This window comes from Blennius ocellaris (assembly GCF_963422515.1).
Source record: "Blennius ocellaris genome assembly, chromosome: 7".
In the NCBI taxonomy this organism is placed as follows: domain Eukaryota; kingdom Metazoa; phylum Chordata; class Actinopteri; order Blenniiformes; family Blenniidae; genus Blennius; species Blennius ocellaris.
Window position 1 is genome coordinate 3,687,457 of NC_137656.1, and position 22,583 is coordinate 3,710,039.

Sequence of the window (22,583 nt, forward strand, 5' to 3'; positions counted from 1 at the left end):
TTTTTTATTTATTTATTTATCTGAAAAATACAATAGTGAACACATAGGATATTGTACATATCATATCCTTTTTTTTTTTTAAACAATAAAAATAGCAAGAACAATAGAACCCAGTCTGACAACAATATAATAATGAAATACTACGAATGTAAAGTAAAAAGTAAACAACAAAAGAAAAGAGAAAAAAAATAAAATAATAATAATTAAATTAAATTAAACATGAATAGGATAAGTAATAGCAATAATGATTTTAGAAAATAACAGTAACCACAACAATGACTAAGTAATAAGAATGACAATAATAATTAAACGGGTGTATAGACAAGTCTTAAGTACAGATGGGTAACAATGAAGTAAGTTTATTATTTTTATGACATATATAAAGTGCCATCCCAATATATCCATAAACATTTCAAATTTAAAGACACTTGAGGGGTTTGGTGATGACAGACCACAGGTACAAACTGATGATATTTAAAGTCTTTTACTTGAACTCCCCTGTTAAAGGAACCGACAGTGGATTTGATTATCATGGTGTGTGGCCGTCGCACCGGTTCCTTCAAAGACCATTTCGTATTTCTGACTTCGTCTTTATTATGTCGATATTTTTCAGAGGGGTGGATCACTGGCTGCGCTCCTCGATCCACCGGCAGAACCGGCGGGAGTACTTGTCCGGGCTGACGGTGGAGAAGGCCCTGCCCGGGAAGCGTAGGCGCTTCCACAGGTTCTCCAGTCTCTTCTTCCACCCGTACACCGTGAAGATGTCTATGATGCCCACGAAGTAGCGGCGCTCCGAGCCGTCGATCACGTGGATTGCGTTTTTGAAGTTGGGCAGCAGTCGCCGGTGACGCTCGTGGAACTCCTGCAGCTCCGAGTCCGTCCGGCTTCCCTTCAGCTCCTGGAGGGCAAATCCCTCATCGGCGGCCGCCGCCCCCGCGTCTGTGGCGTCGGGGTTCTCTGTGAGTAGAGGAACACTGGTGGGGTCTTCTGTCGGACTGTCGTCGAAATCTAAAGACCTGGAGACCAACAGTAGAAGAACTTTTATTAAGACTTTAATTAATGGGGGGGTTCCATCGGGAGGCACCTTGTCGGAGACGTCGCGAGGAGGATTCCTGACATTTTGCCGTTGCAGACTTCTACTTGTCATTGTTTTGGATCAATTTCAAACATCTCTGGCCCACATCGTCTTCTCTATTGGGACACCTTGGGGTCAACGTTTTTTAATCAGCGCGCTTTCCAGCTATATTGTTTTCAACCTTTGCAAACAAATAATAATAAAAACTGATATATAAACTACCAGTTAAAGATTTAGACCTTGTTATTCAATGTTCAAAATCCATATGACGTGTTTAAATGTTAGTTAAGATCCCTTAATGTCGGCACTATTTGCTTTGTTGACGGCACTGCAAATACTTGACCTTCTGTGTTGTGAGCTTCATGAGGTGATCGAAATTATGGCAAGAACCAATCAGCTGAATAAAGAGATTGAATTAAAACTTATCTTTACGAATATATAAGACGATTGTGTGTTACATTTCGTATGTGTAAGGCTTCCATCCAGCCAGCAGGTGGCGTACCTACTCCGTTATAGAGAACCTTGATGGCCTCAGTGCCTTCACTGAAAGGACCAGTAATTAACTGTATAATCCATATCAACATTTATCTTTCCACCCACTTATACAATAGTAGCATGTTGGATCTGGCTTGTTGATGCCAGAGGTGCAGGGCGGAGACGTGAAACGTTAAATTCAACGTGTAAATCAATGAAGACAAAAGAACGAGTCTGATAGCGCGCAATATCGGGCCTTAACAACCTGATGATACCTGGCTAAGAAAATCTAAAGTAATCTATTAGTTGTGTTCAAGCTGTCAATCAATCAGCCAAACACTTGAAAACATATAATGTTGACCAGTGTGTTTTGAGTCTGATTGGTGATGAGAAAAGGGGCGGGGACTGAGCATGGACGCCATCTACAGTCGGAAAGGTCACATTTGGTTTCAGAGCCATGTTTACAAGGGTAAATTTAACTTTGGCGTGTCGTTAATACCAGAAAACCACATAGATTTTGTGTCGATCTGATGGAAAAAAAAAAAAAAAAGCATACTTTGTGGTGCGAATGACGAGATTGGCCAAGGTATGCTTGCCGTCCCGCTCGTCTCGGTGCAGAGGCTGATGGGCCAGCAGGAGGCTGTAGTCCAGAACATTGAGGTCTCTCAGGAAGGCGGCGTCCGCCTTCACCTGACTGCTGAACCAGGATTTCTCTCGACCTGCAACATCAGCCCGTTACGTCCCGCGGCAGCGGCGCACCAGCAGTACCTTCTGGGTGAGCTCTGGGCGACGACTGACCCAGCGCGATGCTCTGCCCTTCGAAGTTGTTGTCCTTCAGCACTTTGATGATCTGCTTCCCGCCCGTGTCGGGGTTGGTCCAGCGGCCCACCTCACAGCCTTTGACGTCGTACCTACGCGTGGGGAAAAACAAGCCACACGTGGTGAGGCGTCCACACCGGCAGGCAGGGGGTGGGGGGGAGAGAGCGGACACGGTACCTGATGTTTATTCGCTCGTCGGGGTAGAACACACTCTGCATCACAATGAAGTAGGTCTGCGGGACAAAACGCACAGAAGACGACAGTCTTGTTTGTACAATGAAGACAACAGTCTTTGTGTACAGAGATTATAGTGACGACGACCAGCCATCGGTCACTCACCTTCATCTCATTGGGAATAACAATCCTGTGGACGCCTGGAAAGACCAAAGACGACAGACATGATGCTCTTTACCATGTTTGGCAGCTTTGTATCACACAGTTATTTTCGTCTAACATCCACATTATAGAGCAACTTCTTCCCAATCAATAATATAATTTATCACTCCTATCATGTGACTACATACATGAACGCAAGCAGACAGATTGATGGATGGATCCTCTTATAATATTATAATATTATTGTGCTTTTACAGCCTAAATTTCAAGACTTTCTAATAACTTAAACATTAAATCCCTCATTCTCACTGTTTCTTCACTGCAGATCTTTACAGTCTTGGTTTTGAATGTGTTATTTTTTTAAAGAAATATAGTCATTGACTTGCTAACGGTGTCTCAGATCGACATGAAACAAATGAACCTGATAATGGTGAGGGTTCTTAATCCTTTGCAAAACACGTGCCCCATGACACAAAACAGAAGGGTCCGGTCTTACCGAGGAACCTGACCATCAGGGAGTGAGGATACTTCTCCAGGTGCTCCATGTACTTCTGCAGGTTGGACAGGAGGAACCGGACCTCACGTTTACTCTGCGTCTTCAGGAAGAACCTCTTGTCGTTCCTGAAGAGACACACCAGCGATTTTCTCCAATTCTTCAATAGATTCTTCAAATAAATAAATAAAGCTATTACGACTATGAAAGCCGATGACAAGAATAGTTTGTTAAAATGATAGAATAAAAATAAAATGCATTATACATTTAACATAATCAAATGATTGGTTTAGCTTAAATGCACAAATAAAATGATGAAATATAAAGACAATACATTAAAAAAATGTACAATTCGTGAAAAAAAATACGTGTCATGGAAGCTCAATTGCATTATAGATTAAACGTTGACTAATAAATGAAACGAGATGAAATATAATTGAAATGATTCATTAATTGAAAGTAGATACATGAGAAATGTACTGAAATAGTATTGTTGTTAATATTGAAAATAATATTATTTAAGTGTCTTTATTATTTTTGAAATATGTATTAAATCCTTCATCCATGTATGCATTAATAATAATAATAATAATAATAATAATAATAATAATACATTCTTTGGGCACATTTTTTTAAATAGGCAGTTGAAAAATAATCTGATAAAATAAATTAAGGTATAAAAAGGTTTACTGATTGCTGTTATGAACATTTGCTTCCATGCATGTCTTTTTTTTTTTTCAAGAAGAATTCAAAAATGAAAGCCTTCAATAAACTTCAGTTGCCTTGTGCAGTTCCACCAGGACTCCTTCCAGGGAGTGTCTTTGACCTTCAGCGTGATCTCACTATGTCCGTACTGATTCATCTCACACTCACGTGACGAAGAAGTCGGCCCTGCTCTTGGAGTTGCTGACGAACTGCAGGTAGCATCCTCCTGAGCACAGCGAGTTCATGTACTCCTCCTCCGTGATGTCCAGCGAACGCCTCACTCTGGCAAACACTGGAGCCGCGAACGTCTGCATGACGAACCCCTGAAACGCCCAGAAAACGGATCATTAAAGGGACACATTCTGCTCTTCTTCCTCATCAAATGGCAGCTACAATTTGAACGACTTTTAGCAGCATCACTTTGACAAGCCTTTGACGTCGATCTTCTGTCGTCTTGACATTTCTGATAAACCATCAAAAGGCTGAACTGATCTGCTCCTACTATGAAATGACAAAATGACAAAGATCCCCATAGTTTTCTTCTTCGGCAGCTCATAAAACACTGGTTTCGGTTAAATGTCGTCAAAGCTTAAGAGCCGGGAGGCAAGCTGAACCACACCGTGTCAAACCACTGACCCTTCGTCGATGAAATGCGACAGGAAGTGAGGTCTCACCTCGTGGGTTTGAGTGTCTTCTGCCTTGAAGTGCTCAGCGGTGAGTGTGTCCTGCAGAAACAGCAAGGAGTTTTGTCAGCGCATGCGAGGCCGTCGCGGCTCCAGGCCGCGGCGTCGGAAGGCGTCCCTCACCGGCTGCGGAGCGTCCAGCGTCGCCTGGATGGACGCCTGCATGCCCTCCTTGATCGTGGAGGTCAGGGAGAAGAACTCGTGCTCCTGGTCGATCTCGAACACCCCCAACATCCTCCACCGCTGCCTCAGCTGCCACCAGCGCCTCCGCCTGCCGGCCCTGGGACCGCGGGCCGTCTTCTCTGGAGCCATCTGCAATACAAGGATTCTACAATTACCTTGTTTACCATTGTTGTATGTCTTCGAAGGTTTAGAAAAAAAAATGCAAAAGACCCTCACAATTTGAACCTGGTGTGACTTTCACCGCAGTATTCAGGCTCCAGTTTACACAACAACCCCACTGTCAACTGTACATGTAACAAGTCCCAGGAGAATATGGACTGGGTTCTGCCGTTTCCATGGAGACAAGAGTCAAAGCGTTTTCAAAAAGTCGTGCTTTCCATGGAGACCAAGTCTGAGAGTGTTCAAAAATGTGGGTTTTCCCCTGTTCGAACAGAGATGGAGTCAGACTGTTTTTGAAAAGTTGCGACTAAATTGGAGCGAGTTTTCGAAATGTTCCACTTGGGAACTCTTTTCTGCAACTTCGTTTTCAGTGACTGCAACCAACTTTCTTGTGTAAACAGACACGCAAAAAGCCGTGAAAGTATTTTTTTTTTTATTATCACTTAAAAATGTCAGCTTTCGTCTGGATTACGTCATAGATTTTTCTTAAACTTACTCTCGATTCGAGTCCAGTTTCAGTCGGCTTTGTTGTTTAGTTTTCATCTGAGTCACAGTAAATATACGAGTCAGGATCAAATTTGTTCACATGTGACTTCATAGAAATGTGACACATGTATTTTCTAGTTTATTTTGAACATGTGTAAAATACAATAGTTTTTTCTTTAGCGAACCATAATCCACACACTTTCTCCTTTTTGTAAAGAAATGATATTTAAAACCAAGAAAATTGTAGGAGTCACTCCAACTGCAGAGCACGTGTTAAAGTCAATAAAACCACACGAGAGACAAATATGATTTAAAGTGACTTAAATGGTTCACAAACAAGGTGCAAATGAAAAGATTGTGTAAAAAAAAAAAAAAAAAAGTGGATTTTGAATCACAGTTGAATATTCTTTAGCTCTTCGAGTAACAAGAAGAACTTTAAATAACATCAAAAACAATATAATATTAATGAGCTTAGTCTTTTATTTTGTTGGACTCTGTTGGCAGAGTGGCCAGAAGGTTCGATTCCCCATTTCACACTGCCCACATGTCGAAGTGAAGTGTCCTTGAGCAAGACTAAATAGATTGAGCGAATTGCATGGCATCCAAACTAAGCATAATTTAGAGAGAGAGCGAGAGAGAGAGAGAGAGAGAGAGAGAGAGAGAGAGCTGGGTCTGGACTTGAACCAGGGTCTTCTGGGGTTAACCACTCTCCTCACTGTGTCACTAAGCAGGTTTCTGCACACAGGAAATGAAGAAGCTGTTGGAAGACAAACATGTTGAGGTGGATCTTACCTGGAGTTCCTCGCTGCTCGGACAGAAAACCGTCAAACTGTGTGTTCACTCAGCGTCTGAAAGCACAAAGCACCACTACCGCATACCAAACAGGCTATTCAGGGTGTGTCCCTGCCAGTGTGTGTGTAGGTGTGGGTGTGGTAACGGTGTATCCTCTGTCTACTACAGACTGAGGCGTGTGAAGTATGTGTGTGTGTAGCGCCTGTGGCGGTTGTCCAAGAGGTGGAGGAATATTTAATATTTAAAGTGCTCCACAGAGGATACGGAAAAAAAATTCCAGCCATCCTGTTGATGTTGGTTTGATTTTTCCGAATAATTCTCGGGTCGCCATTGATGACCCGAGAGTCGTTCTCTGGGTCTGGCCAGGTATATTACGATATCCTCCGCAAACAGACCGATGGTTTGAAATTGGTCACTGATTTCTATTCCTTAGATTTTCTGTTCCGGCCTCACGAGTCGAGCTCAAGGTTCTACGCCGAGGACGAAGTAGAGTTGGACTGAGGCATCAGCCTTGTCTTGTCCTCTCTCGTGGATTGTCACTCTGGCTGTTCGTGTTCTCGAAAGACATTTACAGTCTATTGATTTTGTGTTGAATCCCGATCTTTCCAGTGTCAGATATAGAAATTGTCAATTAACCCTCTAAAATGTTGGGGGTTTTTTTCAGCATCTCAGCTGATCAGAGCTGCTGGTGACTTCGTTTTATGTACGGTATCTGGTTGACGACATGTAGTGTTCGTTTAATGTTGATTAATGATTTTCTGTGATGAACAAACCCTGTTTGGTCTTCGTCCATCGGTTCTGAGGTTGTTGTCTGTTTTGTATTTGAGATAATTAAGATGTACATCTTGTAGTCAATATTTAGAATAGATATTGGTCTGTAGTTTTAGCAAATTTCTTTGTCGTTTTGCAGTTTGAGAAGTACTGTAATTATTATATTATTGCTTCTTTCCAGGAGGGGACGTAGTTCTGTTTCCTAAAAATCCAATTAAAAGTAGTTTGGAGTATTGGGGTCAGTTCTTGTCCAATTGTTTTGTACCATTTCGGTGGAAAACAATCACTGCCTGGTGCTTTATTTGCTTCTAATTTTTATCTTGCTTTGTCAACTTGATGAATATCAAATGGTTCATACTTTATCGATGTGTGAAGAAATGTGATTGTTTAATCAGTACGAGTGAGAAAAAGCAACGCGGTAAGTGTGGATGAAAAGGCGTTTATTTTAAAGAAACAGAAGCGTCCCGGCCGACTGCAGGTCCGCTGGAATTCGATGGAAGCTGCTTACGTCACATTAATCACGCTGAGCCGTTGACGTCTCCTGACTGAGTCTAGAAACGAGAATAGAACAACACATGAGACAATTATAGAGAAGAGTTCCCTCGAGGTCCTACATTTTTTTGATTTAATAGTAGTCGGCTGGTTTAGAATAACAAAAATAACAAAAATGTTCAGAAAACTGTTGAAATTCAGCTAAATTCATAGTTCAGTATTTCAAACATTGTCCCTGAAATACATTGTGTGTACTTGAAGAATTTAATCTACATTTTAACAACTAAATCAGATTTTAAAAGTCTGCTGAAGTTTGAGCCATTTTTTTTAAAACCCTGGAGGTTAGCATTTAGCCTCCTTATAATAATAATAATAATAATAATAATAATAATACTGCTCCGCCGTCCTGATCTCCAGGTACCTGGTCTCCGTTGTGGGCACAGGCCCCCCGGGGTGGGACCCCTCCAGGAACTGGAGCAGCCCCTGCAGGTTCCTCCGAGCTTCCTTCGGGTTCTGAAAGTCCTGCAATGGACATTAGCGCTCAGTAAACAACCCCTAGCAGTCCAGATCACAAAGTTACAGTATTTTTTTGATGACATTTACTCCCATAAAAAAGTAGGTGAGTTTCTTATTAACATATAAAATGTCTTCTTTCAGGGTAAAAGCTGCAACATAAACCATTGAAAATCTGACTACACATTAAACCCTCTCAGGAGCTCCCATCAGCTTTTGCTCATTGGTTTATTCGATTTGATTCCGTACATAAATCAAAACAAACAGTGAATAAAATGAAGACACGCTCGACAAGGAGCTGGTAGAAGGATCAGCTGAGGTGGCTTAACATTTAACAGTGTGCAGTCGGCGGGAGGACGAGCCTCTCCACATGTGAAGCTACAACCAACTGGTCAACCAACTGACCAATCCACCACTGACCAACCAAACACTCCAATTAATCGGCAAACTGAACGACTGACAAACCAACTGGAAATAAAAAATAAACCCGCTGATCCAAACAACCAAGCGGGAAAAGAAACGTCCCCGACTTTCGTACAGGTCAACTCCACCAGAGCAGTCCAGCTGACCACTGCGTGTTAAGGAGACGTCGGACGGAGGACAGGGCTGGTGCTCCTGGGCGCCGGCTTACATTTGTCTCTAAATGACAGCAGAGAAACTTTGGGGCTCGTGTTTTACCGTCACCGTGGCTCTGAGCACGCCGGCTGCCTTCTGCATGGTTTTCTTCAGCTCTCTGACCAAGTCCTTCTCTTTCTGCAGCGTCACATGCAGCTGCTGCGACTCGGACGTGTCCTGGTGAAGCTGCTCGGACATGGAGGCCAGCTGAGGTCTGGAAACACATCACACACACAGACACACACACACACACACACACACACACACACACACACACACACACACACACACACACACACACACACACACACACACACACACACACACACACACACACACACACACACACAGAAGACCTGCTGAAGGGACGGTGGAGGCCCCTTTAAACAAAACCACCTGCAGCTATATACACTAACTCCATGAATTCCATCACTGATTAGTTAGTAACTGTTGTGGAATCTGCAGCTCAGTCACTACAGTCTCAGCATGGAGGTATTATATATGCAGGTATTATTGGTGAAACAGGTTTGACCACTTGTCAAAGTGGAATTTGTATAGTTGTGTACCTCCACAACTACACCACACTTACACATTCACAAATTCTTAATTATAGGTGCACAAGTCCTGCTTTACAAGTCACAGATTAAAAATGCTCATATTTTTCTTTTTGTTGCAGTATATTTAATTAAAAATATATATTTGTGCTCCTGTATTGATGAGCCACACACTCTGTTTTTCGTCTACTACAAATCACACATCGTGGCTCCCCGCTGAGATATCTGGTGGGAAACCACCCGCGTCTTGAGTCAACGGTTAAAAAGGCGGCGCTTATCTGAGATTGACGGATTTCACAGCCAATCATGACAGGGGATTTTGTCCTGCAGCCAATCAGGAGAGGGTTTGTTTTTTGTTTTTTTTCTGTATTGAGGCACGATTAAAAGCCACGTTAATAAATTAACACCAACGTGGAGCTGAAAAATCCCTGCACTTACTAAAAAGTGTTCGTTTTCAAGCGGCCTGCTCGGTGTCACTGATTAGCAATCGGTACATTGTCCGAATATGAGTCTGAGAATTCCGAGGTTTCTACCTGAGCGTTCCCTCCACGTCGAGCGCTCTCTGCAGATGCATCCTGCTCTCTGTGAGCTTCGCCTCCTGAGCCTCACACTTCATTGCCAGCTGCTTCAACTCCTGAAAAAGTGAATTCTGATGATTTTTTTTTTTTATTTGAAGATCTGCAGACTTTTACATAAACAGGTGATTAAACATAAAGTATATTATTGCAGGAATTTGAGAAAATACTTCTTTTTTTTTTTTTTCCCCACAAATCAGAAAATTCCAAATCCATGTCACCTAACTGTAGAGACCTTGGAATTAAAGTGCAACTTTTGAAAAAAAAAAAAGAAGAAGAAGGTCGCGGCGGGAAACCGTCGTAGTTTGACAGCTATAGTGGCAAATTTTTTTGCCAATCCGATCAGCATGTCACTGGTGCTGATGCTCAGACAGACAGACAGACAGACAGATTTCACCGTGTTATATTGGTCGATGTTTCCAGTTAACTCGGCCAGGAACGTCCGCTCCTTCGCTATCTTTTCCTGAAGCTTGATCTTTCTGTCCTTCAGTGACCCGGTCTCCACCACGATGCGCGACAGCTCCTCTTTCATAGACTGGAGCTCCTCCGCCTCCTGCCTGGCCTCAGACCTCCTCTCCTGCTCTCTGGCCTCCATTTCCCTGACGATGGTGTCGTGGGTCTCCTGATGCTTCCTGTTAGAAGGACGGACGGAGGGAATCACCGGGAGCAAAGGGTCAGTGTGACTTTGTGTCTCGTTTACCTTATTATCTTCGTGTCCATTTCCAGTTGCAGGCTCTCCATCGCGGCTTTGTGTTTTTCTGCCTCAAGCTTCAGCTTCTCCTCCATCAACTCCCGCCGCTCCTTCATTTGCTTCTTCAGCTGCAGTATCTCATCCTTCTGCTGTGCCAACTTCTCCGCTGTGGGAAGAAACGATAGAAAAGCTAAAGCCCGGGACGGCACAGCGAGCTCCTCTGTGATCCTCGTCCCGTTTACTCCACAACAAATTAAATTAAATTAAATTAAATTAAATTAAATTAAATTAAAATAAAATAAAATAAAATAAAATAAAATAAAATAAAATAAAATAAAATAAAATAAAATAAAATAAAATAAAATAAAATAAAATAAAATAAAATAAAATAAAATAAAATTTAATTAAATTAAATTAAATTAAATTACCCTGGTGACTGATGTTTAATACCTCATATGCACTACTTTTTTAAAGGAGTGACTGTTATTCGAGGAGTCTGTCTAATAAACGGTTGGCGTTTCTCACCAGTTGAGCGTATTCGCGCCGCCTGTTCATGAATCTCCTCCCTCTTCATGCTCAGCAGCAGCTTCGTAGCCTCGTCCTTCTTCTGAGCGTCCAGCTGGTCTTGCTCCAGCAGCCGGAGCAGCTCCTGCTCCTCCTCCTCTTTAGCAGATATGCAGTGAAGCAGGTACTCTGATATGTCCTGCCTGTCCTCCTTCAGCGTCTCGTTCAGACAGGACAGCTTCTGGTTCTCTTTCTTCAGCTCCTCATATCTCAGCTGAGACCTGCAGGACCGAGAGAGAACACGAGTGTTACATACCCACCAACATCTAGACCGCGGTTCCCCAAATTCTGTCCCGGAGACCCCCGACTCTCCTGCATGTTGCCGCTCTACACTGTAAATGCTAACATACAAATTAATGAAAAAATAATAATTCAACCAAAGTCAGTTTTTACCAACCTGTTGAGAACACTACTTTTAAATAATTAAGTGGTAATTTGGGCTTAGAAAACATGCTTATTGTGAAGCATCCCAGTTACATGAACTTAGGAAAAATGATTTATTATACCAGTGTCCTTTGCGCATTGTTTCAGACATGTGCAGATCTACTTTTATCCCACACCATGTACCACATGTCTACAGTCATGGCTCGGTTGGTAGAGTGGATGTCTCCCAGTCAGAAGGTTTAATTCCCATCTCTGCTAGCCTACAAGCCGAAGTGTCCTTGGGCAAGACGGAGAACCCCGAACTGCCTATGTGAAGTGTGAGAGTGAGTGGTTCAGTCTGCCCCAGGGCAGCTGTGGCTACATACATAGTTTACCACCATCCAGTATGGAGTGAGTGAATAATGCAATGTAAAGCATGTTTGAGTGTCGACAGAAACACTATATAAAACCAATGCATTATTCTTATGTTGACTTTAATAAGATGAATGACTATAACTAAAGATAAGCTTTCAGTTACTTTGAGTACTGCAAACTCAAAATAAACCAGTTACTATAATCTAAATTCTTTAATTTACTTTGAGTACTGCAAACTCACAAGAAGTAATTTAAGTTAACATTAATTATTTTTTGTAAACATTTTTTTAATTAAAGTTCTAGGTAGATTTACAATGTACCTAGAATACTGGCCCCAATCCAGGACAACTTTGAACTGTTAAAGTTTGACTGTATAATCTCAGCCACACAATCTTAATGAAGCCATGAAGACTATACTCAAGTTTTTTTCTTATATTGTTATATTGATGTCTGGTCCTATATGCCATTACTGTTTGTGAAACAGCCAAACGTATTATCTTCTCCAGCAAAACATCTAATAAATTTAGTTAAAAAACAGTCTTACCCCTTTATGCTTTCTTCTAGATACCGGATTTGTGTCTTATACACGTCAATCTCGCTTTTTTCAGCCATGTCCGATGGTTTTCTTCTGTTTGTTTGAATTCTGATTGAACGTCTTTTAGGTTAAATGGCAGTTTGCTGCCGACTGGTGGTTGGTGTATGGGGTCATGACGTCACACATGCGTCATCAACGTTCCGCCCCCTAATTGCTATAAAATTAAGGAACATTTTGGACAATACTATGCAGTTCTATGTAAATACAGTTTAATACTGTAAATTCCTGTATTTTGAAAGAAAAAAAGTATTTACAGCAAGCTGTACAATTCTGCGGAAGCCTTAAACGGACCTGGTTAAAAAATGTCCATGTCCTTTTTGGGCTTCCGTAAACACAAGAGGAAGAAGTGAGGACTACGTTCTACCCAGGTCCAACTCCACAAACTGCTTTCACCATCATCCATCCTTCTCAGGTGGCTCACCTAACAAGGTAATTATTATCTCATTACCGTTTGGGGTTTTTTTCTCACAAAACTTGAAGTTAAATTCACTGATTTGTGTTCGCCACAACTGAAAGCTAATCGTTCCAGTCACTGTTAGCATAGCATAGCATCGGGAGTGGACTCAACTTACGAAGCAAAGAAGCCAATTCTAAACTAAACTGCCTTAATTTTGCTTCTAAAGAAAGAGTAAGCCATGATTTAAATATGGCAACTAGTAACACATGTGCAAAGACCTGCAATAATGCCTTTGCATATGCACATGCGAACCCATCGTCAAATGCCTTATCATTAGACATACAGATCGGAAATATTACAATATTACCGCATATTACACATTTCCTGAAATCTCATAGCCTTGCCTTCACGATTACATTACTTTTGGAGCTATAAAATATATGTGGTGGTATCTAGAGCATGTTAAAGGAAGTAATATCCTTAATTTTGCGTGTGAGCACGACCTTGACCTTGAAATAAATGAATGAATTCCCCATATCAAATAACCCACATGTAGGCATTGCAAATGTATATCACTTTTGTATGCTGAGCTATTGCAATTTTACAGTTTCACAGTTTTGCACATCTGAAAAAAACCCACATGACTGAAGGCAAGATGGTCACGTGTCCTTTCAGGGATTGTGGCAAAACACTGACTATTAAGTCCACATTCACATCCCATGAATCAAGAAAGCGTAAGGATTGTTCTGAAGACAGTTTGTTTGACTCATTTGTAACTCGTCGCAGCAATGATGATGGTAATTTTGACGGTTGCGATTATGCCACTTCAGAATCTCAGTCAGTCCAGCTAATAAGACATGGAGGTTTTTCTCAAAAATGCAGACAAAGAACAGTTTCTTAGAAATTTAGCATTGTTTTATCTCAAACTGAAAGCTAAATTACTCCTGTCTTGGACTTCCTGAACTGACATAAACGCTGTGATAGAGACCCTGAAAAGTGAGGATCTCCACAGTACTTGTAATACTCACACACTCAAAACTGACCATAAGAGAAAATCTTTTTTTTTAGTAATTATGTGCAACTAGTGTCTGTTTGTCTTGGTGAAAATGAATAAGGAAAATAATGTTTTGCATATTATGTACCACTTAAAAGTGCCATTGAATCTCTCTGGTCATCAGAGTCAGTGAGGGAAGTGCAACAAGTACCAACGAGAATTCAGCCTGACAATGTCGTTCAGGATTTGTGAGACGGGACAAAAGTTGCAAACAACTTGCTGCTCAACCACACAGCATCTTCATTAATATATTTCACATTTTATGAGAAGTAAAATAATTTTAATGTGGTTAAAACTGCACAATGTGCCTTGAATAGTGTTTAAAATGCCAATTCCATTGTCTTTGACTGGTTACCGTGTTTAGTGTACTACTCAGAAAGGTCAGCAGAGGGCGCTTATAGCATGGGAGGACCCTAAAACCTGCTTAAAATTGTAATTCTTTTTTTGAAGTTTGAGCATCAGAAGTCAAAGAATCTATCTGCTTTGTTCCAATTAAAGTGGAATTTTAAAGTTACGTTTTTTTCAATATTGAAGGATAAAAATGTCTCCAACTAAAGAGCTTAGATACTGTTATAATGGCAACACTGGTCTGGTGAATCCATGCTCCAGTTTTGCCAATAATGTAATAGTTGGTTAACATAAATTCTCCATTACTGCATTAGGCGCTTCATTGGTATCAATCCTGAGAGGGGAACGAAGGCCAGCCGGGGGCAGCGACTGTGAATCCCTGTGTGGTCACCCTCAGAAAAAGAAAAAAAACCCAAAACTCATGGACTTTGAATGGGGTTTTATGTAAACTCCACACATATCAGCTCTGCTGATTGTTGATAATGTTCCTGTTGATAATGTTGATTGTTCTGATGAGTTATATTTTACAAAACTTGAAATGTCTTAAGTGCTGAATGTTTTCAGTGGAGCAGGTGATTTAAATTCTGATTGACAAATTTTGTTATAGTTTAAAAAAAATGGAAGTTAAACTCGGGACACCTGGATGAGGTCTTACAAAATGAGATCTTGTTTCAGTTTGTATGTTTCAAGAATATTATAGATTTAAATTTGTCAGTTATTTAAAGGTGTTTTATACTGAATTGGCCTTAATTAAAAAAAAAAAAGTCATCTTTTGTCAGTGTAATTTTCATGCGCACAATTTTCCGGAATCATTATTTTGAGGTGTGACATTTTTAAATCATTAGATTTTTGTAAAGTTATCACACTATACCGTCACATTCTGCATACAGTAATAAACAGTTAATGAAGATTACTGCAGCAATAGTAAAATAACAGTAGAAGGCCCCAAGAACACAGTAAGTTTACTGTAGAATAGCTGTGGAACTTCAGCTGCCAGCTCTTTACTGTAGATTTACAGGGACATTTCTAAGATGCCTCTCCCGTCCGCTTTGTATGAGAAGTTTTTTGCTTTTTTTTTTTTTTGCATTTTTTCATTCATAAACAACCAGATCACACCAAAGAAATTCAAAGCAAACTATTCCTGAGTGTTTCGACACATTTAGATGTGCTTTTCAAAACTGCCCTCTCTTTGTATAAAAGTGTATTTCCTCCTCTGGCTGAGTTTGTCTCATGTTGACATACAGGAAGTGAAACAAAAACAAACTTCAGAGGATAAAGTTCGGTCAGGATGGTTTTATTAAAGAAAAGGATCATATATACAGCAACAGGTAGAAATATATAAATTAGTGCTTTGGTCTGTACATGTGAGCTGCAGGAGGACTTCACAGTTTGGACATGGTGTGCACACTGGCTGGACTCCATGTTTGAGTCTGACTGGACGCTACAGTCGAGCAGCGGCTTCCCTCTGCTGCCTCCTGCTGGAGAAACCACAGACTGTCAGTTAGTGATCAAACACAAGCTGCACACAGGAGAATGATCATCAGAAACAAACGAATTACGAGTGAATTTATTCCTGGAGCCCAGAACCAAACACACAGCAGTGTCATGATATTACGTCAGGGACATAAAATATACATTAAAACTTTTTCTGATATAGCATATTACAAATGTCACGTTTACGTGTCGTGACATAAAGTATTCGTCTCACCTCTGCTGTACTGCGAGCTTTGCCCAGTGAGAGTTGGGGTTCAAACACTTCTTCTGTCCTGGGAGGATGAGGCTGTTGGAGGAGACAGAGGAGTGTTAAGTGAACAGAGCCCAGTGACGGGTCAGTGAACGCAGCGCGGCCTCTTCTATGACTCACATGATCTCCAGTTGAGGACAGAAGGCATCCGGCTCGTACACGTTCAGCTTGTACTCCTTCAGCAGAAACCCCCTGGGTGGTGTGGAGTAACTATTTGAACAGTGACACGTACTGGACCTGCCGACTGGATGTCCTGCAGGAAGAACACACACTGAGGTCAGGATGCATTCACACACATTTACAAACAATCCTGTAAATTAACACCAATGTTGTGCACAATAGACAAAATAAGTTCTTCATTAAAGTTCCTAGGTTCTGCTAATAGTTGCAGCACATTGCCTTTGTGAAACGCACCACAGTGCTCGCTGGGTGCGGTGCCCGAACATTATTTGATTAAATGGAATCCAGACAACTTTCATAAAACGTGTAAACCAGCTTTCAGTGACGCCAAAACGAGGACAGATTCAGCAACTGCACTGCTTTTTTTCCCCCTCACCTCACATGAATTCAGAAATGCTTTTAACTGAACTCTTTTTGTGATAAAAGAGGACGTTTAATCAGAGTAATCATTACTAACATCTTGCTGCCAAAAGTAATGGATTACTTTGAGGAATTGCCTCAGAATGCATCATTGTCATCAGAGGTCCTCAGTTTCTTATTGGAGTGTAGAAACAAAGTTCAAGTGTTGCAGAGCGGCTGTGTCAGTACCTTGTGCACAGAGGACCAGCAGGCAGCTGAAGATGGCGACGGCGGCCATGACGGCGGAGGACTTCATGGTGGCGTGTGCAGGCGGCTGGGAGCTGCTTCTGTCCGTCTGTCTGCAGTCCTGATGGAGTGAAGCAGCACTCGGCCTCTCTCCCTTTTATCCTCACGGCCCGCGTTCACTTTCACTTTCCCTCCCTCAGCTTCCCGTTTCTCTGCAACCTGACGTCTTCCCACAATCCCTCAGTGTGATGAAACCACAGTGCCACCCTGAGCTCCACAGTGAGGATCAGAAGAACCAGTCGATTTGGATCCTTTCCAGCTCATTGTCGGGGGAATTTCCCTCAATGAGCTGATCACTTTCACTTCTCGTCTCTCTGGAAGTCTTCATGGAAACAGGAAACGCGCAGCAACAGGACAGAAGACGGTGTTTGATGATGACACACTTCAGGAGAAGCAAGTCTGCTGACTTCAAGTAAAAACCTGAATTCTCCTGAAAGGGTCAGACCAAACAGTGGAAGACAGAAGAAATAAGTGAACTGTGGAATGATTCCGTTTATATGTGTGAAGAAACTCAATGTTCAGATCATAAAAGGACTTGATACAGTGATTTTAATTCATATTATTCAAGAAATATGACATGTATATTCTCTAGAAGTGCTGTAGCGATGCACCGGTACCAGTGTCAAGTATCAGGTCCGATTCTGCACGGAGGACTTGTACCTGGGGAAAAAAAGCTCCTCGTACAACCAGGTGAGTATTACGTAACATCCTGCGTCAGCAACAAGGGAAGCAAGAGAGCAGGAGCGCCGTCCGCGGCTTGGAGATACAATTTAGAAAGTTAATTTATTAATGTGGTTAAAAACACCACCTACATTGAATGTTGCGTAAATCACTGTCACTGCTTCCTCTTTGCATTTAACTTTTCCTTTTTGTCTGTATTTGTGTCTTACGTGTGTTTTAAATGTGTTTTGATATTGACTGAGGCCATGTTAAAGAAAAAAATTCTGTCATCGCTTGGGGCAGGCACACTTTATTTCATCTCACACACACACAACCAATAAAAACCATCAATGACAGTTTTCGCATTTCTGTACATTCAGCCCGAATCTGGTTTCCAAAACGCCCAAATGCTAAAACCTGACAAAACAGCAACAAAAGAGACGTGAAAATCTCAATGCAGTGTGACGACAGGGTTTTGTTCTTTTGGAGGGAACACTCAACTCTCTCATTTCACCTCCTCTCCTGCCATCTAGTGGCCAGCAAAGGAAACACTATTGAAAAAAATCCCCTCTGAGGGGAAGACGAGTTCTGTCTGTGGTAATCTCACTTCTAAATATTGTACGTTCTGAACCTGAACAAGTAGCTGTATTGTTGTGGTATTAGCATTAGCATTAGCTGAACCGCTGTGTTTGGCTAGCCTGATGACTGATTCATTAAATTCTGATTAAATTGCATCAATTAGCAGGAGGAAGATCCTCTAGAATCTGGATGTTAGCTGAAGTGACATGAGTTATCACGCTCTATAATGTCACACACTTGGGCTAAACTGCCAACATGTAGACGTCCCTCAGAAGGCTAATGCTAATCACAGCGACTGGGTACACATGCTAATGCTAATGCTACATATAATAGTTCATCTTTCATGTTTTTTGTCGGCAGGCCAGCAACAACAGCCAAAATAGCTAAATGGAGTAATTTCATTGCATTATTTTAGTCACAATAACGTTAAAGGATGAGATTATAACTCTATAAATCCATGTTGCAGGTTTCTACTGGAGCCTTACACTCATGACGGCCCTTTGAAAGCCGACCAAGCTCCCCTTCCACACCCCCACTGGGAAAATTTGCCATCCATCCATCCAGTTATTTTTTATGTCAGTTCCCTGATAAAGCCTTCACGCCCTCTGCCCTCTCATTGTATAAAAGTGTATTTCCTCCTCTGGCTGAGTTTGTCTCATGTTGACATACAGGAAGTGAAACAAAAACAAACCTCAGAGGATAAAGTTCAGTCAGGATGGTTTTATTAAGGAAAAGGATCATATATACAGCAACAGGTAGAAATATATAAATTAGTGCTTTGGTCTGTACATGTGAGCTGCAGGAGGACTTCACAGTTTGGACGTGGTGTGCACACTGGCTGGACTCCATGTTTGAGTCTGACTGGACGTTTGAGTCTGACTGGACGTTTGAGTCTGACTGGACGCTACAGTCGAGGCGGCAGCGGCTTCCCTCTGCTGCCTCCTGTTTGAGAAACCACAGACTGTCAGTTAGTGATCAAACACAAGCTGCACAAAGGAGAATGATCATCAGAGACAAACAAAGGTGAACAAGGGGAAGAATTACGAGTGAATTTATTCCTGGCGCCCAGAACCAAACACACAGCAGTGTCATGATATTACATCAGGGACATTTCTATCTCACCTGTGCTGTTTGAGGGCGAACTTTCCCTGAGGAGAGCTGGGGTCCACACACTTCCTGTTCTGTCTTGGGATGGTGAGGCTGTTGGAGGAGACAGAGGAGTGTTAGCGAGGACAGAAAACAGTGACGGGTCAGTGAACGCAGCGTGGCCTCTTCTATGACTCACATGATCTCCACTTGAGGACAGAAGGCAGTCGGCTCATGCACCCGTAGCCAGTTTTTTCTGGGCCGGAACCCCTCGTTTAGTTTGACATACTTGTTTCTACAGAGACACGTACTGGACCTGCCAGCTGGTTGTCCTGGGAGAAGAACACACACCGAGGTCAGAATGCATTCACACACATTTACAAATATTTAAATGTAAATTATCAGCAATGTTGTGCAGAATAAACTAAATAAGTTCTTCATTAAAGTTCCTAGTTTCTGCTAATGGGTACAGCAAAAAATATGTATGGAGTTACTTGAAGTTACTGTGGTAACAATGATCACTTTGCATTATTGTCGTGTTGGTTTTATTAAGAGCATGAGATGAGCTGTCAGCAGTGTGTGGATCAGTTTCTTATTGGAGTGTAGACACAAAGTTCAAGTGTTGCAGAGCGGCTGTGTCAGTACCTTGTGCACAGAGGACCAGCAGGCAGCTGAAGATGGCGACGGCGGCGGCCATGACGGCGGAGGACTTCATGGTGGCGTGTGCAGGCGGCTGGGAGCTGCTTCTGTCCGTCTGTCTGCAGTCCTGATGGAGTGAAGCAGCACTCGGCCTCTCTCCCTTTTATCCTCACGGCCCGCGTTCACTTTCACTTTCCCTCCCTCAGCTTCCCGTTTCTCTGCAACCTGACGTCGTCCCACAATCCCTCACACAGTGAGGATCAGAAGAACCAGTTGATTTGGATCCTTTCCAGCTCATTGTCGGGGGAATTTCCCTCAATGAGCTGATCATTTTCACTTCTCGTCTCTCTGGAAGTCTTCATGGAAACAGGAAACGCGCGGCAACAGGACAGAAGACGGTGTTTGATGATGACACGCTTCAGGAGAAGCAAGTCTGCTGACTTCTAGTAAAAACCTGAATTCTACTGAAAGGGTCAGACCAAACAGTGGAAGACAGAAGAAATAACTGAACTGTGGAATGATTCTGTTTATATGTGTGAAGAAACTCGATGTTCAGATCATAAAAGTACTTGATACAGTGATTTTAATTCATATTATTCAAGAAATATGACATGTATATTCTCTAGAAGTGCTGTAGCGATGCACCGGTACCAGTGTCAAGTATCAGGTCCGATTCTGCACGGAGGACTTGTACCTGGGGAAAAAAGCTCCTCGTACAACCAGGTGAGTATTACGTAACATCCTGCGTCAGCAACAAGGGAAGCAAGAGAGCAGGAGCGCCGTCCGCGGCTTGGAGATATAATTTAGAAAGTTAATTTATTAATGTGGTTAAAAACACAACCTACATTGAATGTTGCATAAATCACTGTCACTGCTTCCTGTTTGCATTTAACTTTTCCTTTATGTCTGTATTTGTGTCTTACGTGTTTTTTAATATTGACTGAGGCCTTGTTAAAGAACAAAATTCTGTCCTCGCTTTGGGCAAACACACTTTATCTCATCTCACACGCACACTTGCGGTGGACAGGCATTACTGCAGTAAGAGGAACAGACGTTAATATTTACATTCTTTTTTGGACTTCTCCTTAAATTCATCCTGTTGTGAACAGAACCACAACGTGACAACAAAAAGCCACAACGAGTTTCACATCCCCTGATAATGTTGTTCATTCAGGAGAATCTTAGGAAGTCTGGAAGTCGTGTTTCCCTCGACGTGCTCCTTCAGTTTCAGAACCTTTTTATATGTGTGAAGAAACTCAATGTTCAGATCATAAAAGTACTTAACAGTGATTTTAATTCACGTTATTCAAAAAGTATGACATGTATATTCTCTAGAAGTGCTGTTTATAGATTCAGTTCGTATTTTGTGGTGAGTTGCAGTTCTCATGAAGTTCTTTGAATTTTGCCTCCTTCTTTCCCACATTTCCTCATCGTCTGTCGTTGAGCACTGTTACCTTTTTTTTTTTTTTTTTAACCATGATGGGAGTCAGTGCTGCAGGTCGACCGTCATTAAAGCTGGTGACGGTGGATTCGTGGCGTTTGGGACTGATGGCAGCAGACTTGAGACACGACGGGACGGCAGCCTGGTGTTGAAAACATCCCTCTGGTTTAGGTTTTCTCTGGCTTTTCCGCAGAGATCAGGAGCTCCGTCTGATCATAACATTATTAAACCTCCCACATTAAGGGTGTCGTCGGGGGGCCGATGATTTTTACCCCATGTTTTAGTCAAAATTCTAGCGCTGCAATCTCCCGTCGTGGCTAATGAATAAAGTGGTGATTCAGGAGGCCTCCAGCTTTAAAGGGAGATTTTCAGGCTTTCACTGACTGTCGAGACGCTTTCTTTCAAACACAAAGGTCCTGATTTGAGGCGTTTGTGTGTGTTTCAGTGTGTGACGTCATCGAACGACCTCTGCTGTCAGGTCAGGGCCTGTTCTGTGTTTCCACTCATGGAGCCCTGCAGGCTTCCAGCAAAATGAGAAGTGAAAGTGGAAGCGGCTCTGCCATCCTGAAACGACAGACGATGAAGAAATCTGGGAAAGGAGGAGGCAAAATTTAAAGAAATTCAAAGAACTTCATGAGAACCGAAACTCACCACGAAATACGAACTGAATCTATAAACAGAACTTCTAGAGAATATACATGTACAAATACAGACAAAAGGGAAAAGTTAAATGCAAACAGGAAGCAGTGACTGATTTGTGCAACATTCAATGTAGGTGGTGTTTTCAACCACATTAATAAATTAACTTTCTAAATTATATCTCCAAGCCGCAGACGGCACTCCTGCTCTCTTGCTTCCCTTGTTGCTGACGCAGGATGTTACGTAATACTCACCTGGTTGTACGAGGAGCTTGTTTTTCCAGGTACAAGTCCTCCGTGCAGAATCGGACGTGATACTTGATACTGGTACTGGTGCATCGCTACAGCACTTCTACAGAACATACATGTCATATTTCTTGAATAATATGAATTAAAATCACTGTATCAAGTACTTTTATGATCTGAACATTGAGTTTCTTCACACATATAAACGGAATCATTCCACAGTTCAGTTATTTCTTCTGTCTTCCACTGTTTGGTCTGACCCTTTCAGTAGAATTCAGGTTTTTACTTGAAGTCAGCAGACTTGCTTCTCCTGAAGTGTGTCATCATCAAACACCGTCTTCTGTCCTGTTGCCGCGCGTTTCCTGTTTCCATGAAGACTTCCAGAGAGACGAGAAGTGAAAGTGATCAGCTCATTGAGGGAAATCCCCCCGACAATGAGCTGGAAAGGATCCAAATCGACTGGTTCTTCTGATCCTCACTGTGGAGCTCAGGGTGGCACTGTGGTTTCATCACACTGAGGGATTGTGGGACGACGTCGGGTTGCAGAGAAACGGGAAGCTGAGGGAGGGAAAGTGAAAGTGAACGTGGGCCGTGAGGATAAAAGGGAGAGAGG

At 42.1% G+C, this 22,583-nt stretch overlaps 3 protein-coding genes across 5 annotated transcripts; all 3 read right to left on the reverse strand.

Moving 5' to 3' along the window:
* Nucleotides 1-129: 129 nt before the first annotated feature.
* LOC308132126 (phosphatidylinositol 4-phosphate 5-kinase-like protein 1) lies at nucleotides 130-6,267 on the reverse strand. 2 transcript variants are annotated; one of them, XM_080499097.1, is made up of 10 exons: nucleotides 6,206-6,267; nucleotides 4,709-4,897; nucleotides 4,577-4,627; nucleotides 4,071-4,225; nucleotides 3,201-3,325; nucleotides 2,708-2,742; nucleotides 2,546-2,601; nucleotides 2,348-2,460; nucleotides 2,106-2,268; nucleotides 130-1,016 (listed from the first exon to the last, which is right to left on the reverse strand). In XM_080499097.1, the coding sequence occupies exons 2-10, from the start codon at nucleotides 4,895-4,897 to the stop codon at nucleotides 623-625; spliced, it is 1,281 nt and encodes a 426-aa protein (XP_080355223.1). In that variant the 5' UTR covers nucleotides 6,206-6,267; the 3' UTR covers nucleotides 130-622. The 2 variants fall into 2 exon arrangements, with proteins under 2 accessions (XP_080355223.1, XP_080355224.1); XM_080499098.1 differs by lacking the exon at nucleotides 6,206-6,267 and adding an exon at nucleotides 5,424-5,452.
* Nucleotides 6,268-15,457: 9,190 nt separating this feature from the next.
* Nucleotides 15,458-16,738, reverse strand: LOC308132132 (C-X-C motif chemokine 10-like). Of its 2 annotated transcripts, none has more exons than XM_080499104.1 (4): nucleotides 16,625-16,738; nucleotides 15,977-16,109; nucleotides 15,821-15,892; nucleotides 15,458-15,590 (listed from the first exon to the last, which is right to left on the reverse strand). In XM_080499104.1, the coding sequence occupies exons 1-4, from the start codon at nucleotides 16,689-16,691 to the stop codon at nucleotides 15,554-15,556; spliced, it is 309 nt and encodes a 102-aa protein (XP_080355230.1). In that variant the 5' UTR covers nucleotides 16,692-16,738; the 3' UTR covers nucleotides 15,458-15,553. The 2 variants fall into 2 exon arrangements, with proteins under 2 accessions (XP_080355230.1, XP_080355231.1); XM_080499105.1 differs by having other exon boundaries at nucleotides 15,484-15,587.
* Nucleotides 16,739-18,662: 1,924 nt separating this feature from the next.
* Nucleotides 18,663-19,767, reverse strand: LOC308132129 (uncharacterized protein). The gene is made up of 4 exons (XM_080499101.1): nucleotides 19,652-19,767; nucleotides 19,206-19,338; nucleotides 19,043-19,120; nucleotides 18,663-18,862 (listed from the first exon to the last, which is right to left on the reverse strand). The coding sequence occupies exons 1-4, from the start codon at nucleotides 19,719-19,721 to the stop codon at nucleotides 18,730-18,732; spliced, it is 414 nt and encodes a 137-aa protein (XP_080355227.1). The 5' UTR covers nucleotides 19,722-19,767; the 3' UTR covers nucleotides 18,663-18,729.
* Nucleotides 19,768-22,583: the final 2,816 nt, after the last annotated feature.